The 16,862-nt window shown below is 37.9% G+C and overlaps 1 protein-coding gene across 1 annotated transcript in view; it reads left to right on the top strand.

Moving 5' to 3' along the window:
- Window positions 1–16,862, top strand: part of VWF (von Willebrand factor) — a 138,305-nt gene that overhangs the window by 89,397 nt on the left and 32,046 nt on the right. The window contains exons 34-38 of the mRNA XM_062593145.1: window positions 618–795; window positions 3,005–3,225; window positions 4,530–4,722; window positions 6,818–7,159; window positions 13,348–13,553. Of these exons, the coding sequence (XP_062449129.1) occupies window positions 618–795; window positions 3,005–3,225; window positions 4,530–4,722; window positions 6,818–7,159; window positions 13,348–13,553 (1,140 nt within the window). The remainder of the gene's footprint in view (window positions 1–617; window positions 796–3,004; window positions 3,226–4,529; window positions 4,723–6,817; window positions 7,160–13,347; window positions 13,554–16,862) is intronic.

The following is a 16,862-nucleotide window of genomic DNA, read 5'->3' on the forward strand; positions in this document are numbered from 1 at the left end:
TTGGATTTATATAATGACCTTAATACAATAAGTGAGCAATTTCCATTCAAAAAGGGAGAAATCTTTTAAAAGTTTTGTAGTTGTAGATAAAATAACCAGAGTATTCCATGCCTTACTAGTTTGGATGAAGTCTTGTTACATTCTGCTGTGCCATGACCATCTGTGCTCGGAGTGCTTTCTAAAATAATTTTATGACTTACAAAAACTAAAGACTTTGACCTTTAAAGAAAAGCTAAGGGGAATTCTTTATTGACTATGCTATCCATGCATGCTATAGGGTGAATAAGCTAACAATAGATGGAATACCAGATATTTCATTCTGTTGTGGCAAAACATCTCTTATTCTAGACTATTATCTTTTGCTTGGAATTTTGGTGTCTATCTCTTGCAGTGTTGCTACATTTAACTTTCTCGTGTACGTGAAATCCTTAATACGCTGTGAGCTATTATTTCTCTTTAATTATTCAAGACTAATTTGAGTAGCACTGCTGTCAGTGTCACTTCACTAGCTAGCTGTAAGTTATAGAGTTACAGAGCTGAGTGTGGTAGCAACCAAGTTTTTTTTTTCTTTCTCTTGTGTTCTTTTCATTTGTTAAATATCTACATCTTCTTTCTAGCCTGGTGATAAATGGACATTACCGGATCAATGTCATACAGTGATGTGCTTTCCAGGTGATTACACAGTTCTGGAGAGCCACCAGATTAACTGTGAGAAGATGCCAAAACCTGTATGCCATAGCAATCTTCCTGCTGTTAAGGTTGAAGAAATGTGTGGCTGCCGATGGGTGTGTCCCTGTGAGTAACTTTCTTTGCATGTATATTCCCTTATCCTCATCACTTAAAATGTTTTCAGAAACATAATGTTGAATAGAACACAGAGCTGTCAAATCGTTGTAGAAATCAAAGGTGGTTGAAGTGGGATGAACTGAACATCATACACCAGTTGGAGTAATGGTCTCTTGAATAAGAATCTTACTGATGCCTGAGGAGTTTGCAGTATATATGCAACATATTTGCAAGTTCAGGGCCATTACAAGCTTATTTCTCGTATTACAAAAGCTACAATGCTTTGTCAGAGAATCTCACATACACTTTCCAAAGCTGTCTGAACTGGAAAGTGGGGTGTAGAGAGAAAAAAAAAAAAAAAAAAAAAAACAGAAAGAAAGAAAGAAAGAAATTTGTCTGAGCAAACTATAAACTATTGATTCATTCCTTATCAGTCTCTAGGCTTTAGGATTTGGTCTGAATTCAATCAAGCAAATGTATTAAAGAAACAATAACAAAAAAAACCCCACTTCCTGCTTCCATAAGCCTTTACACTGAATATGTGAGTAGAAACAGTGAATATTGTGTGATTCATGCTTTAGTGCTTGGAAAAATGCTTTGACTGCAGTGAAATGGTTATAGGTGGGGGGTAAGGGAAGGTGTGATTTGTGGCTCCATGTTCGTGTTGCTCCACAGCAGTCACTGGGAGCAGCACTTTGTGATTGAACCAAGGATAGGTTCAATTGTTGGATATTTTGTATGCTTCGATGTGAATTCAGTGACTGAGCCAAGCTTCTCCTCCATAGCAGAGGCACTGTAGTCGTATATTCAGCTTCCAAAAAGGAAAAATAGTCAAGATGTTTACCTTGATTTGAATTAAAGGTCCAAAAGCTCAACTCCAGAAAATTTAAAAGGCTGTAGCTGTAGAAAAGGAAGAGTAGCAATGAATGCCTTTCTGCAGCTTATTTGTGTTTGCTTTTATGGCAAACAGAAATTTGCAAAAATCTCAAAAACTGGAACTTTAGGTATTATTACAGTAGTGTTTAAATGCTTTTCATGGTCTGAATCTTTGGCTGTTGATGGAGCTTGGAGGAGTGAACTGCCCAATATACTTCTGAAAATTAGTTTATATCAAAAGACACTTGATTACTTTTAAAAGTAGATTAAAAACCTGTAAATGTTGATTGAACAATGAATGCCTTTCTGCAGCTTATTTGTGTTTGCTTTTATGGCAAACAGAAATTTGCAAAAATCTCAAAAACTGGAACTTTAGGTATTATTACAGTAGTGTTTAAATGCTTTTCATGGTCTGAATCTTTGGCTGTTGATGGAGCTTGGAGGAGTGAACTGCCCAATATACTTCTGAAAATTAGTTTATATCAAAAGACACTTGATTACTTTTAAAAGTAGATTAAAAACCTGTAAATGTTCTAATCTTAATCTTGTGTTAATTTTAATCTAATCTTAATTAAAAATAACCTCTGCAGAACTGGATGTTTTAAGAACAATTTCTGCAAAAGGCTAATACAGTGACTGAAGTACCTGAGCTGGGTAGAGAGATTTTGATCTGTTAGACATACAGAATTTTCACACAAGTTTTAGCATGTCATAAAAGCACATTTATTCATCCAGACTCTTTAAAGCCAACATTTCTGTTATGATATAAATGTTCCATCAATGTACCACGATTTTTAGTTCAGTCATCTTCTGTATTTTGTAATGCTTAGAAGATGCATCTACTCATAAAAGGTGCATTTGTAATATTTTTCTCCACCATAAATACATTGATAGCAACATTAAAGCATTACTTTTGGCATTAAAAGCATGTCTCTGTAATAAATTTCTGAAAGAATAAAATGAAAATTGCTACTTGTAACGTTAGTCACTTGACATGAAAAGAGCTTTAGTTGTCTTGAGGTTACTATTGCTTAAAATGAGTTAACATTTGTTTAGCTTTGTATGAATTTGATGACGTATGATAACCCAAGCTTTATATCATACTGGAAAAGAAATTTAAGTTTGTGAGGAAAGGTGATAAGTTTGTCATATATTATGAAAGAGAAAAAGAGCTGATCAAAATATTTTCATGATTCTGATCCTAATTGAACAAAAACTCATGTGTAAAATTCACTTGCTTCAAGGCCTTTCAAGGTGTGAGTAAGCTTCAAGCTAAATGATCCTCTATAAATTTATCCAAACTTTTTGTTTCATGCTTTCATTTCTTTTCATTGATTCGCAGGTATCTGCATGGGAAGTTCGTCTCGACATATTGTCACTTTTGATGGGCTGAATTTTAAGATGACTGGCAACTGTTCCTACACCTTGTTTCAAGACGTACAACATGATGTCAAAGTTCTCCTCCATGAAGGACCATGCAGAGCAACACCAAAGATGAACTGCATGGACTCTATTGAAGTAAAACATCAGGGTGTGTCCATTCAACTCTTTAGTGACATGGCAGTAAGTTGAACACAATGAAATACCTATATGTTCTTTGTTCAAGCTATAGAATTTCCAGTTGTGAGGAAGATTTGTTCTATTTTATTCCCCCTCTCCATGAGTTTCTGCTCCCCTTGCAGCCTATTCTTATGCTTCTAAACATATGCAAACAAATGCCTCATTTCAATTTCATGATACAAGGTACATTCACATAATGAGGCAGACACATTTATTGTCTTTTTCTGCGCTCTGTACTGGTATGACAATGTCAAGAATGTGGAATTTGGCAGTGCCTCTCTGATGCTTCTGCCAGAAAGGCAGGGACTGTAGACAAAATATACTTCACTGTGCTTCTCTTTTCATAGAATCATAGAATCAGTAAGGTTGGAAGGGACCTCTGCAGATCATCTAGTCCAACCTCCCTGCTCAGCAGGGTCACCTAGAGCATGTTAGACAGGGTTGCATCCAGGCGAGCCTTGAATATCTCCAGAGAAGGAGACTCCACAGCCTCTCTGGGCAACCTGTTGCAGTGCTCAGTCACTCTCACAGTGAAAAAATTCCCCCTCATATTCAGGTGGAACCTCCTGTGGTTCAGTTTCTGCCCATTGCCTCTTGTCCTTTTACTAGAGATCCTTTGTATGATATTATCACTTGATGCATGGGAGAACAGTCTGTATTCTTCACAAATCTATGCAAGCTATAATCTATCTAGTACCTGTGTCTAGGTGAAAAACTAGGGTGTGAATTCTGATATTGTATGCAAGAAATTCTTTGAGGATGGACCTCAGTCTTAGAAGACAGGCTGGCTTAGTATGTATTTATTTTATAGACATAAAAGTATTCAAATTCTGTATGATACATTTCCAGTCTCTAGGTTCTTCAGACATACAGGAATCAGCTAGCCTGAAAAGGTGATCTCTTCTGACTCTTGTGTAGCAAAATAGGATAGATTAAAATACCTGGGTCTGTTTCTGCATGGCGATGCGGAGCCATTGCTTTTGCTGGGGTTTAATGATGCTCTCACAGAGAGCATTTTAACTTATTGGCATTAGCTCAGTAATCTGCATAGACATGATGCTGAAAGAATGCACTCATATGGAAAAGTGCTGAAAAGGTTGTTCATACAATACACAGAATGGAAAGTTAAATAATTTTCTACATTTTTAAGACAGCATAAAATTTCAGCTTGCAAAATTGGTTCTTATATCTAGATTCAGTCAGATCTTCCAGTCCCCATGAGGTCAAAATGTTATTCAACTTAAAGACTGGATTTATTTTAAATGTGTGTTAGAACTGATGTGATGATCTTGCCTTTTTGAAAACAGGTAGCTGTTAATGATGAAAGAGTTCATATTCCCTATTCTAACAGTTTCTTTGAAGTCACTGTCTATGGAGCAATAATGCATGAAATAAAGTTCTCTCATCTTGGACATAATCTCACGTTTACTCCAAGAAACAATGAGTTTATTCTTAAACTAAATCCAAAGAGCTTTTCTTCGGGAACACATGGACTCTGTGGTAAGTCTGCAAATTAGTGATTTTAACAGCTTCCTATTTGGGCTTTAACTAATTTTAAGGTTATTGGAATTTGTGTGATCTTGAACCTGCAAACTTTCAAGCTGAGCTGGTCCCCTGTTGTAGTTAAATTGCTAATCTGTGTAGGTCTTCCTACTATTGCCATCAGTGTAATAGCTCAGTCACTATTTTAAGGTATTATAGGGTTAAAAAAAATTAAAAAAAAAAAAAAAAACAGGCTAGTCATCTGTGCTCTTTTAGTTGTTTCACATCTTTTTAAAGAGAAAATGTTTTTTGTTTTGATGAGGCTTTAACAATGGTTCTTGTGTATACATGTCCATTTATGTGAGAGACTCATACTTAAAGTGAAAGTGAGCAGTTTGTGAGGAGTGTATATACCTGGGAGGGCTAATTCTAGGGTATCAGGATTGTCTTTGAGAAATTTGCTCAGATAAGTTACCATTACTGTAGAGAGCATTATTGCGCTAGAGCTGCATTATTTCAGCAGTTTTCATCCTGGACCTTACGGCAGTATTTTAGAGATCAAGAACCCTGAACACTAATGAAGTAAATGAGAGGCCCTACCCCAGTACAGATGCTGTGGCCTGCAAAATCCTTCTTGTAGATCTCAGCATTCTTTGAGGCCTTAAAAAACCACTTCAGTAGTATTATTTCATCATATACCTCCACCTATCAGTTCCTCATATAAATATGAGTGTATTCTTCATATAGATACAAATCTCTGGAAAAATGTCTTTTGGGTTGACACTGCCTGTTTCCTCCCCTATGAGAAATGGCAAACTGGAAAAAATGAGTCCTTTCCTCACATTTTAATTATTTTTGTTCATCTTGCCAATAACTAAGAAAATGTTGCAAATAAAATGATCTAATCTTTTGTATGAATAACTGGCACTTTGTTTAGCTTCAGAGCTCTTAGCAGTTTTCTGGAGAGACTGTAATATAAGCAGATCCTAACATCACTTGCTCATGAGAAATGAAATGTAAAGATCTTGAAGATACGAGCTGTTTTCCTGCATGCTTTCTAAGGAAAGGACCACACATGCTAAACAGTAAAATCAAACATCAGCAAATACAAAGACTGTGATAGAAACCACTGTAAAATTTAGAATTAAATGTAGGAAATGTGACTTGGACTTATTTTCCATGACATCAGGTGCTTGATGAAGGCAGGTTTGGGATCCTGGTCACTTGGTCTGTAGAAAAGGAGGGGAAGATTTGAGGTGTCGAGCGCCCCTCTGGATGTGCCTGTCTCGTGTATCTGACTATAAAGAGAGACAGTGATGAGGTGTCTAGCCCAAGTGATTTCATAGTTTATTTGGATTAATCAATATCTTTTACCTATTTCTAGAAGTACCTACCAGGTAATGGGCACAACTGCATTATGAATCATGTATTATGATAATTCAGCAATGCTCTCCTTGAGATAATGGATTTGAAAGAAAAAGCAAATAGGAAAAGCCACCACTAGGTTCTGTCTGTGAAGCTGAGACATGTAGTAGAACTGAAACACTAAACGTAGCAAAAATTTGTACCAACGTGATCTAATAATATGCTGATGCTATACTGGGTGCCTAGTGTTCAGCTTGAATTTGGCTTTGCACTGGTTGCAGCTGATCTAACAGAATTACCTTGAACAGCCTGTTTCTTTTCCTAGCTTATTACTTTTAAATGCTGCTTGCAAAGGAGAATATTACTTCCTCTCATAAGAGTTCTAATATGCATTACTGTTTAAATAATTAACAGCAAACATAAACAGAAAAACAAAAACAATTTTAAAGGCTCTTGCTCAATTTTTCACTGTCTTGTGATGCCATGATCTCACTGATTCTCTAGCATTGCTGTGATACCAGGAATACAATACTTTCCTGCCTCGTGTAATAAAGAAATAGGAAATGAGACTCAGGGTTTTCATGTCTACATTGATAATAGCTGTGAAGAGCGTCTCTCGTTCATCTTCCCCTTGCAGTTCACCAAGCTGCTCCAGTCAGCTCTCTCTGCCCTATGCCTGTTTTCTCAAGGTTTATTTTATTACTGATTGTATATGGATGGCTTATTTTCTTTTTACTCATCCTCCTAGGGGTGTGTGACCAGAATCATGCCAATGACTTCATGTTAAGTGATGGCTCTGTCACTCCTGACAGCAGTGTATTTATTCATGAATGGACTGTGAAAGAACCAGGCAAGATCTGTGAAATTAGAAAAGAAGACAGATGCTCTGAACATGCCACTCGCCACTGCAGCATCCTGCTCGCTGCTCAGTTTGCAGAATGCCACCAAGTAATCTCTCCTAACATGTTCTATGAGGCATGCCAAGAAAACAGCTGCTATGAGGATGAAGCCTGTGAGATGATAACTTCCTATGCACACATTTGCAGGGCAAATGGGATCTGCACTGACTGGCGAACACCCGAGTTTTGTCGTAAGGATTTTACAATACATTAAAATTGATACAGAAATTGATATATTTCTGCTTATGAAAGAGGCATAATATTTATTCATCAGTACCTCAGAACTTTGTCTCCTTTCATCTGTATTTGTAAAGAATTAAGTAGTTTGGAAAATGGTAGAAATGGTAGTGTCTGCATCTTGAATGATGTCTAATTTCTTTTCTTAGAGGAGGGATCAGTGTAAAAAATGTCTATCTGTATGATATGGTGCTCTCCTGTCGCTGTTTCTAGCTTGTCTGTGTAACTCTAGATTTTTGAATGTCATGTAATTAGGCTGAATTTCTAGATTAAGTTTCCCATATAAGTGATATTACAGGTCAGGTAATAGGTTTGTTATCCGCTGGGCTGCATATTATGGAAAAGATGTTTGTAATGAAATTGCACAGCTTTACTTATTATGCAGCACTAGAGGGATAACCTAATAAACGCATGCAAACGCTGTATACAGACAAACATAGGCCCCACTGAACCTTCTTGGGGCCAAGTCTATACTAAGGGTCTGCTCCAGTTCTGCCAGTTCGTGTCAGGCACAGATACAGTTGCTTTGGTACAGACATTGGAGTGCCTGTTCACGGTGGATAGGGAAAGGTATAATTTAGCGTAGTGGAACTGCTCTGCTTCTTTCATCTGTTGCAAGTGCCAATGGCACAAATTAAAACTTTTCTGGATTCTCTATCCTTGCATATATTTGTGTGGGCATCAAGACTTTCTGAAAATCACCTCATTGTAAACAAGACCCCAGACTTTCGGAGTGTGAGGGGAGAACCAGGGTGATTTTAGCCTTCTACAGTAATAAAAATGGGGAAATGGACACTTTTTGCGGAGTGTTTTCTTTCCAGAGTATACCAGTTACAGGGCAGCTTTAAGGCCAAGCTATCTGTAATTTGCATTGCAAATCTGGGTCTCCTGATTGTGTTTCACTTGAGGCTTGGAGGTGAAAAGTTTGCAGCTGCTCTGAGAAAACAGTATAGAAGGATATAAGCCTCACAAATGCCCAGAGCCCAGTAGAAGCAAGGAGGATAAGTACATTCAGTGGGTTGTTGTTTTGTATATTCTTCCCTGGAAATTATTATAGACATAAGAATTTCTGCTCTATCCTTCTGCTTTTTTTTTCCCCTGACAACCTATTCCTTTTATGAGGCACTGCATGCATAAATAAAGATCTGGCAAAAATGCAATATATGTTAAGAGCAAGTAAATAACTCCTGAAATGGCTTATTCTCTGAAATGGCTTATGTTAGTCTGTCTGTACTGATGGTTACAGACATTCAGATACTCACCCACAGTATTTCTGATTTTTTAGTCAGGTATATGAGATGGGGTTAGGTTTAGCTCAGCTGGTTAGAGCATGGTGCCAAGGTCATGAGTTCAATCCCTGTACGGGCCACTCGTTTGGGGTTGGACTAGATGATCTCCAGGAGTCCCTTCCAACCTTACCAATTCTATGTATGAATGGTAAGCCTTTTCCTTTCCGACTAGATGCTTGTATAGTGTTTTGGTGTCCCAGACATTTCTTGCATCTCCTATCTCTAATTTTTATTGGCGCTTATAGTCAGTTCTTGTTGCTTTGTTTCCTTTCTCTCTTGCTCCGTGTATACTTTTTGTCTCAGAAGTGGACAACTAGTATCCTAAAGGTATTATGCATAGCTGAGCTACAAAAGCTCAGCACACATGTTGGTTTTGTTTGAAGCTCAGACTGAATGAATTATAGCATATGAAATGAAGAATGTGAATATGAATTTGACTTGAATCTCCAGTTAATGTCTTGAATAATTCTCCAGGATAGGTTTTTGAGGAGAATATTACTGTTGCAGACCAAATCTTTTAAGAAACAACATGATCTGTTTAGAATACAGTACTGACAAACAAAAGAAGAACATTGCCTGCATTTTTCCAAACTCAGTGTTTCAGCTAGACTTTGCAAATTGTAATATCCAAGGCAGAGTGTCAGTGAAGTATCTCAATAACCTCTCTGCAATCTTCAAATTCCTATCTTATTACACACTATGTACTAGGATAGCCAAGGAACTCTCCAGTTTAACACTAGTTACATAAAACTAGTCATTAGTGTCTTAACAATAGCATCATTTTCCTCCTTCAAGCAGGTGCATGTGTGCAACTACCAAACTATAAGATTGCCATTACAGGGATGTTCAGGATGTACAGGATATATGAATGACTAAATAGACTGTACAGCTTAATCATTCTACCACTACATGTTTGAAGCCAATGGCATCACTATAAATTATCTTGCTTCCTTCCCCCCCCCCCAAATGAATCCATATAACTTTTGTAGAGCTTGATCGGGTTTTTGTCCTGCCATGTTGGGACATCTGAAGCAGCACAAATCCTCCCTGCGTGCTGTGCCTGGATAGGTGAATATACTGGACTATCCCTTAAGGACATAGCCTGCTTGCCAATCTGTGCTGGTTCAGTTCCACTTCTTCAGCTTTCACTGGCCCTTTCTGGAAGAGAGGATATGTTAAGTAGTAGCTGGTAGACATCCAGCTTTTTGTCATTGTATGGAAGGAAAGCTTACTCTAAGGTGCAAATGCATAGTATTTTCCTGGTCCCCATACTTAGTAGGCTTGTGTTGGAGTAACCTGTGGCCTCCACTGCTAGCCATTTAGCTCCGAGGCATAGAAAGGCACCCCTCAAGCAGGCTCACTACCTATAGTGAATTCCTGCTGAATAGGGTTTCCATTTAAATAACACCAGAGGGTTTATCTTTATGTGACTATCATAGGGATTTCTAACAAGTCATTGCACTGTGATACCAAGATGTGCTGGGATTCAGCTTTGGGTGGAGAGGAAGCTTTATTCATTTGGAAATAGGATTGTTTATACAGCCCTTAGTGGATGAACTAATATATATTTATTCTGCAGTTACAAAAAGAGGTGGCAGTTCATGCAGAGGTGAGTAGGTTAAGGAAGAGAGGAGACTGCCCCTTTTGGTGGCAGTAGCAGTCTAGGTAAATTTAAACTGACCTCAAACCACTCCCAAGGTCATTGGAAAATCCCCTCCTACAGATACTTCTTTGGATAAAGGAGACCTGTTAAAGGACGTTTAACAAAGCTGTGCCTGAGAATTGCAGGGATATTGAATAACAATGGCAATAGCTGATGCACTGTTGTCATTGCCCTGGTGCATTATTCACTCCAGCTTCAGAATCCCTGGGGTTTTAACTGTACTTTTTGCTGCATGTAACAGTCTGGTGAGGCAAAACCTCAGCCAGTAAGTGACCTCAAGAGTTAGCCAGTTACCAAATTTGGACTAGATTATACTGCTGATAAGGAGGCAGTGTCATTGTCATCTGAAGGGAAGTCTGCCTTTCTTCATGTACCACAGGCTTGAAAAAATGAATCCAGTTTCCCTGAATCTCCACTCAGGACTTTAACCAAAGCTGCTTTGTCTTGTCTGATCTGTTTGAACCACGAAGTCAGGGTATATCCCAGTGCAAACTATCATTCTAAATCTTCCACTGTGAACTCAATTTATTTATTTTATTTTGATGGACCTGGACACACACTTTCTGTAGATCCTCACAGAGGTTATTTTCTCCCAAGCAATATCTACTAAGAATAGCTAGAATACTTCAAAGGGAAGATAACCAGCTGTAGAAATTTCAATACTTGAATATGCCAAGTGACCCTTCAAAATATGCTGATTGTAGGTTTACAGCAAACTGTTTCTTCCAGCTTTTCATTTACTATTCCCTTTTTGGAAGAGGAAGCTATGTTTCAGTGGATCCAAAAACTGAGAATATAATATCAACAAATGATTATAGCATGCATCAGACAGACAAATATTTGAGGTAGATTTCATTTGAAACTAATTTGGCAGAAGAATTAGTCTTCTAATCACTTAGTTTTCATTTTTATTTTTTCCCATTAGCTAGACTTACAGTTGTCTTTTCCTTTCAAGTCAGAAACAATAAGCATTTAAGGTGAGCAGACACTTAAATAGCCCACCAATAGCAAGGCTTATTGAAATACTTCTTTGAGAGGCTGATTGTGGGGATCCTTACGTTCCATATCTCTGGCTAAAGTTTCCGTACAAAAAGCTGAGTTATCTGTAAATCATATACGATCTCTGGAGCATAAAGACAGCATTTTGTCTGAGTGGTTTTCTACAATCTCCTGGTGTTATTTTTGAATGATTTTCTGGGCACTGTTGGAATTTATCCTGTCTTCTGATACTGCCTATGCATATCTCATCTTCCATGTCACCAAGGCCAAAAAGACACTTCTGACAAGGGCATTCACATCAGCTCCTTTATATTTCTTTTGCAAAATGAAGCTACCTTCTTTTTTATTTAAAAACACATTGCTATTTTATGCAGAAACACAGGCTTTTTTTATAGCCTCTCTTGAGTCAGGATTGTGTTTTTCACTGTGTTCTTCACACACCTGACTCCCTAATGCTAGCTAAAGAGGAGGAAAGAAAAGGGGCTCTAAAAATACTTCAAGGACTTTACCATTAGTATTGATTTTGGTTGGAAGACGTCCATTTACTGAGACTAAAGGGCATCAGTATTAAACCCTAAAATAATTTAATTTTGTGCAGAGGTTTATGAGATTTGCTTTAGGGCTACTGTATGGAAGCAAGATGAAAGCCAGTGTGCTGAGTATACTTATTGTCACTGGAATAAGAAAGTAGATTAAATGCTACCTTGATAGATGATGTGGATGTATTTTCACAGGTATTCATTAGAGCTGAAGTGAGATCATCACAGGCAGTAAGCACTGGTGCTTACTGTAATCATCTTGTGTTCAGAAGAATTGTTTATGGGAATGAGTTTTTCTGGAAAACATTTTATGGTTCACATAGCTATTCGTAGGCAAGATTCTCAAATTATATAATCTGTCCTATTTTGCTTAGATAATCCTTTCGTCTTTTCAGAATCCAACCAAAATATTTCATAATGGTATTGGACTCCTCATCAAGTTCTTGGAGCTGTTCAAGTTCCTCTGCATCTTCTAAAATGTGATAGCTATGCCTATGCATAACGCCAACACACCAGAAATAATTGAATTTAGCATAGCCCAAAACAGAGCAGAGTTAGCTTTAAAGGCTTTCATTTTCAGTTTTCTTTGGCTGTGGTATGTGTAGACAGTTCAACTGATGAATGCCTGTTTGATTTGGAGCTCAGGTCTTCCTTCAGTAATCGTTTTAAGTATCTTTTGTCAGGGGATTGCAAAAAGCTTTATAAACCTCACAAAAGTGACAATCTGTGATAGGAGAAAGCATCTTTTCTAATGGAAGCTGTAGAGAACAATTAAACAGGTTACAGCAGTATGCAGTAGAGAATTTGTGTCCCTATTCCTTGAGTGGCTGCAGCCTTAGTTTTATGTTTGCTTTGAGAGATGACAATTTCAATGCCGTGAGCTCATCAATAAACTTTTGTGTGTTAGCTTAGGAAATGCAATTTACTTCGACTTTGGGCATTTCAGTTAATCCAGCAAGTTTTGTTTTTGAAGTACCCATATATCATAGAATATAGAATCAGTAAGGTTGGAAGGGACCCCTGGAGATCATCTAGTCCAAACCCCTGCTCAAACAGGGTTACCTAGAACATGTTAGACAGGGCCTTGAATCCAGGTGGGCCTTGAATATCTCCAGAGAAGGAAACTCCACAACCTCTCTGATATTCTGTACCTATATATTCTGTTTCTGAGCTTGCTTTAATAGCTTAGGAACACTACAAATTGTCAAAAACTCTTTATTTAATACTCTAATCTATCCTGGATGTCTCCCAGTCCAGCACTGTAACCAATACTTCTCTGATACACAGAAAGATGGTTCCAAATTCTGACGTCTGTAGTGTTGAAAAAAAAATTGACAAGATGTTCAGCTAATGTAAGCGCTTGTAGCATTGCTACAGTAAGTAGTGTTATTCTGATTCATATGACCTAAAAATGTGGCTTGATTTTTGCATGGACTATAATTTAAGCATGTATCTTCAATCATTTTATTTTACAGATTTTGATACTTTTAAAGACATATTTTTCATAGCTGTTAATATCTGAAGAAAACAAAGTATATTCATGATGATCAGTTTCAAAAAAAATGGACAGAATTCTAAAGAAAACATGAGTGAAAACATTGCTCTGCATTTCAGACCTCTTCTAACAAGATTTTTTTTCTGTCTTCCTACAGCAATGAAATGTCCCACATATTTGATATATGATCACTGCAACAAAGCCTGCATAAAGCACTGTGAGAATAGTACAGAGCTCAGTGTTTGCAAAGATTATCCCACAGAAGGCTGCTTCTGTCCGAATGGACAGGTGATTTTCAACAACAGCTGTATTGCTGAAGAAGACTGCACACAGTGCATCAGTGAAGATGGCACACACCACCAGGTAGATATATACTTATCAGCTTACCTTTGTGAGAGACTGGGGTTTGTACCTTTCTAAGCTTTCCACTTTGGACATTTTATTTTTTAGCTCAGTTCTTCATAACTGACCAGTTGTCAGCCCCAAGTAGCTCCCCTACTGTGAAATTGGCTAGGCTCGATGTAAAATTCACAGCGGGGACTCTATGGCCCTGGAAACACATGACAAATCTGTGTGGAGATAAGGCCAGAGAGAAGAGGAGAGGGATGGCATAAGTCACCATTTACCAAGATAAACACATCCATTCAGTAGGCTTTTACCAGTAATGAGAATTAATCACAAAACTGGAATCCCTGCTCAAAACGACTGAAATGTGTTGTCTTTGTAAAGTGGTTGATGTTGAGCAGTGAGAGCAAGCTCACCTTATGCAAGTCATATTAGACCCTCTTCCTTTTTGGACATTAAATATGGGCAGATGAGGATCATTCCTTTTATGAAATGTATTATATTATTTTTACTTAAAATCCACTTACTGGAGCTAATTTCAAGCCATTCAGTAGCAAAATGGAATAAGGAAGAGGTACCAGTGCCAGGTGCCAGTCTGCCATTGGAGGCTGTTCATTTTCTCCTTTAGCATCACATAATGAGTGCACAAGCTCCTAGTTACATTCCCTATTCCAAATTACATCAGGATTGTTCCTCTTCAGCCCCAGCTGATCAACTCTGGGCTGTCTTATTGAAGTCATCCAGTTCTCTTAAATCTTCAACTTTGTTAGGGGACTTTAAGAGGAAGGGCCTTTATTTTCAGTATTTTATGGATGCTAGATTTGTATTATTTTTGGATGGTCTTATTCTACTAATCATACTTGGTTTCACAGAGTGTTCTCTTTTATACCATGTACTTTCAGTAAGGAACAGAAATCTCCATGTATGGTATGTGGTATTGGATAGTTTATTCTTTAGGAAAAAAGGTAGATTTTTACAAGTGAATGAATATGTGTACTCTGAATAACCTCATTTTTCATGCACAACATTTAGGCTCACAGTCCAGCAACAAATGTTTAACATTGATGGTTAGAACAAAAGAAGGAAAAGCCACCATTTGTGGCTAAAAACATCTCTCTCAAATACTATTTGCACCAACTAACATAATGACAAAAGCATCAAACTTACAGAGGAAATACTATTTTTAGGTGACAGGATACCTGCAAATAATATGTCTGGCTTACTGAAGGAAGTATTTCAGGTACTACTTGGCCAATACAGTAGAGGCACTAACTACAGATTTGCATTATTTTTTCTTAGACCCGTGCAATAGGCACACACACCTCTGAGATTTGCTAGCACAAAGAAGGCACCTACTACAGGCACGACCTTCTTGTTCACAGGGATCGTCCTGTCCAATGGTTTATTCATTAGTGCCACCTGCTGGTATTAGCATAGCACAGCTAAGTGACTAGCATTTCAGTAAATACGATTTTTGAAGGTTTCCTACTGCTGAGCAAGGGAATGATAGGGGAATGTAATAGCATCCTTGCCCAACATATACTATGGATTTTGGAAGCAAGAAGGAATCACATAAAAAATGTGTGTTCTTCTGTTCCACAACTGTGTGATCCAGGTGATGTTTTCCAAAATGAAAGGCTAGATTTTTCTGAAGGACTGAGCACATATGGCTCTTACAAACTTACATTTGAAGGTTACAGAATCTCCATACATTAGACAGTGATTTTTTTGTTCTGTTTTAGTTTTTTATTTTTTGTTTTAAATACAGTAACTCTAGATTTGTATAATACTTAAATAGAGTTGGTAAAAGCCAATTGCACCCCCCCAGTGACTTTATAATAAGAGGAACAGGAAAAAATACAATTATTTCTCTTGCCCCCTCCCCCCCAACTTGCAGTGTATGTAATCACTGCCCTAAACTCAAATTAGTTGTGCACAATTCCCTTTGAGCCTAAAAACCCAAGTCATTTTATTATGGTTCTATATGAAATCATTAGTGCAAATGCACAGATTAAAGCACAGGGTCTGTATACTGTAAAGCCCCAAATCCTCAGGCAATGTGATGCAATTTCCGTTTGAATAATTGTTTCAAGTCCTTGTGGAGAGAAGCTCAGTGCGTGTCTCGAAAATAATGTTTGCAGTGATACCTGCCTACTTGTTGCTACAGTAGTCCTAAAATTCATGTGAATTGTTGCATGCTCTTTAATGGAGTTTTAATTCTGAAAACCTCTACATCTCAATGGCAAGGCTTAGATGCAGCTACCATGTGGATGCACAGGCACAGGGCCAGGGAAGCTCAGCTCACACAGCCATTCCGCATCTCCGTCATCATGGAGTTAGCAGTGTGAGCAGTACATCAGACAATGCAGTTCCTGAAACTCCCTCTTTCCCTCAGGTGTTCTCCCATATTCCTTTCCACATCAGATAGGTGCTTGGTCTTATGGGACTCGGAACACCAATGCCAGTATAGAGCTCTGTATAGCACAGTGTTATCTTCTGTCATTTCTTCTGGTACCAGAGAGAGGATCTTACTTACACTGAGGAAAAACTTGCCAGAAGATTGAAGCTGATGGAAGTGTTAGAACAAATGCTGTGATTCTCGCTATGTCCTGAAATGTATTTCACATCACCATCTCCAAATGTGGGTATTCTCTGTCAGCTGCCTTCTCAGGACTTTTTTTTACCCGAAGTCCGTTGAATGCTCTGGCAGAGGGCTTGGAGATGCTTTTCCCAAGTCCTGAGAAAGTGTTCTTCGGTAGCAATATGTTGATGCAAGCTTTCTTTGACTAGAATACCTTTCTTACAGATTAGTTAATCTTATGTGCTTTGGTTTCTAAGCTTTGTTAAACCCCTAGTTGTCTTGTTCTAGCTTGCCTCTTGTCTTATCCTTGTCATACTGCTAACCTTTGAAAGTAAAATACCATTTTTACTGTCTTTTCAGACAGTAAAAGTAAGCCTGTAAGGCTTTAAGGTGCATATATACCTGCAGGTGAAGGTGGCAGTATGCTTAGATGCTGCTTTTCTTTCTTCTTATTAGTAATGATCTCAACAGGCTGTTATTTTTAAAAAACACTCCAGAGTTCTCTGGATGACATCTTTTCCCTTCATGGCACCCTAATGTATTCTACAAGTTCTCACCCAGAACCTGGATTGATTGTACAGATTTACTTAACTGTCCCATAATGCATCTTCACTCTTACCTATTCACGTGGATGTCAAATGTAGTCCTCAACAGACAACTACATTTTTAAAACCTCCCTCTCATGAGAGGCAGCAGTGGTTAATTGTACACTTCACTGGTAATTTCTGGCAACGTGCTTATTACCA

Source organism: Rhea pennata, chromosome 1, assembly GCF_028389875.1.
Source record: "Rhea pennata isolate bPtePen1 chromosome 1, bPtePen1.pri, whole genome shotgun sequence".
In the NCBI taxonomy this organism is placed as follows: domain Eukaryota; kingdom Metazoa; phylum Chordata; class Aves; order Rheiformes; family Rheidae; genus Rhea; species Rhea pennata.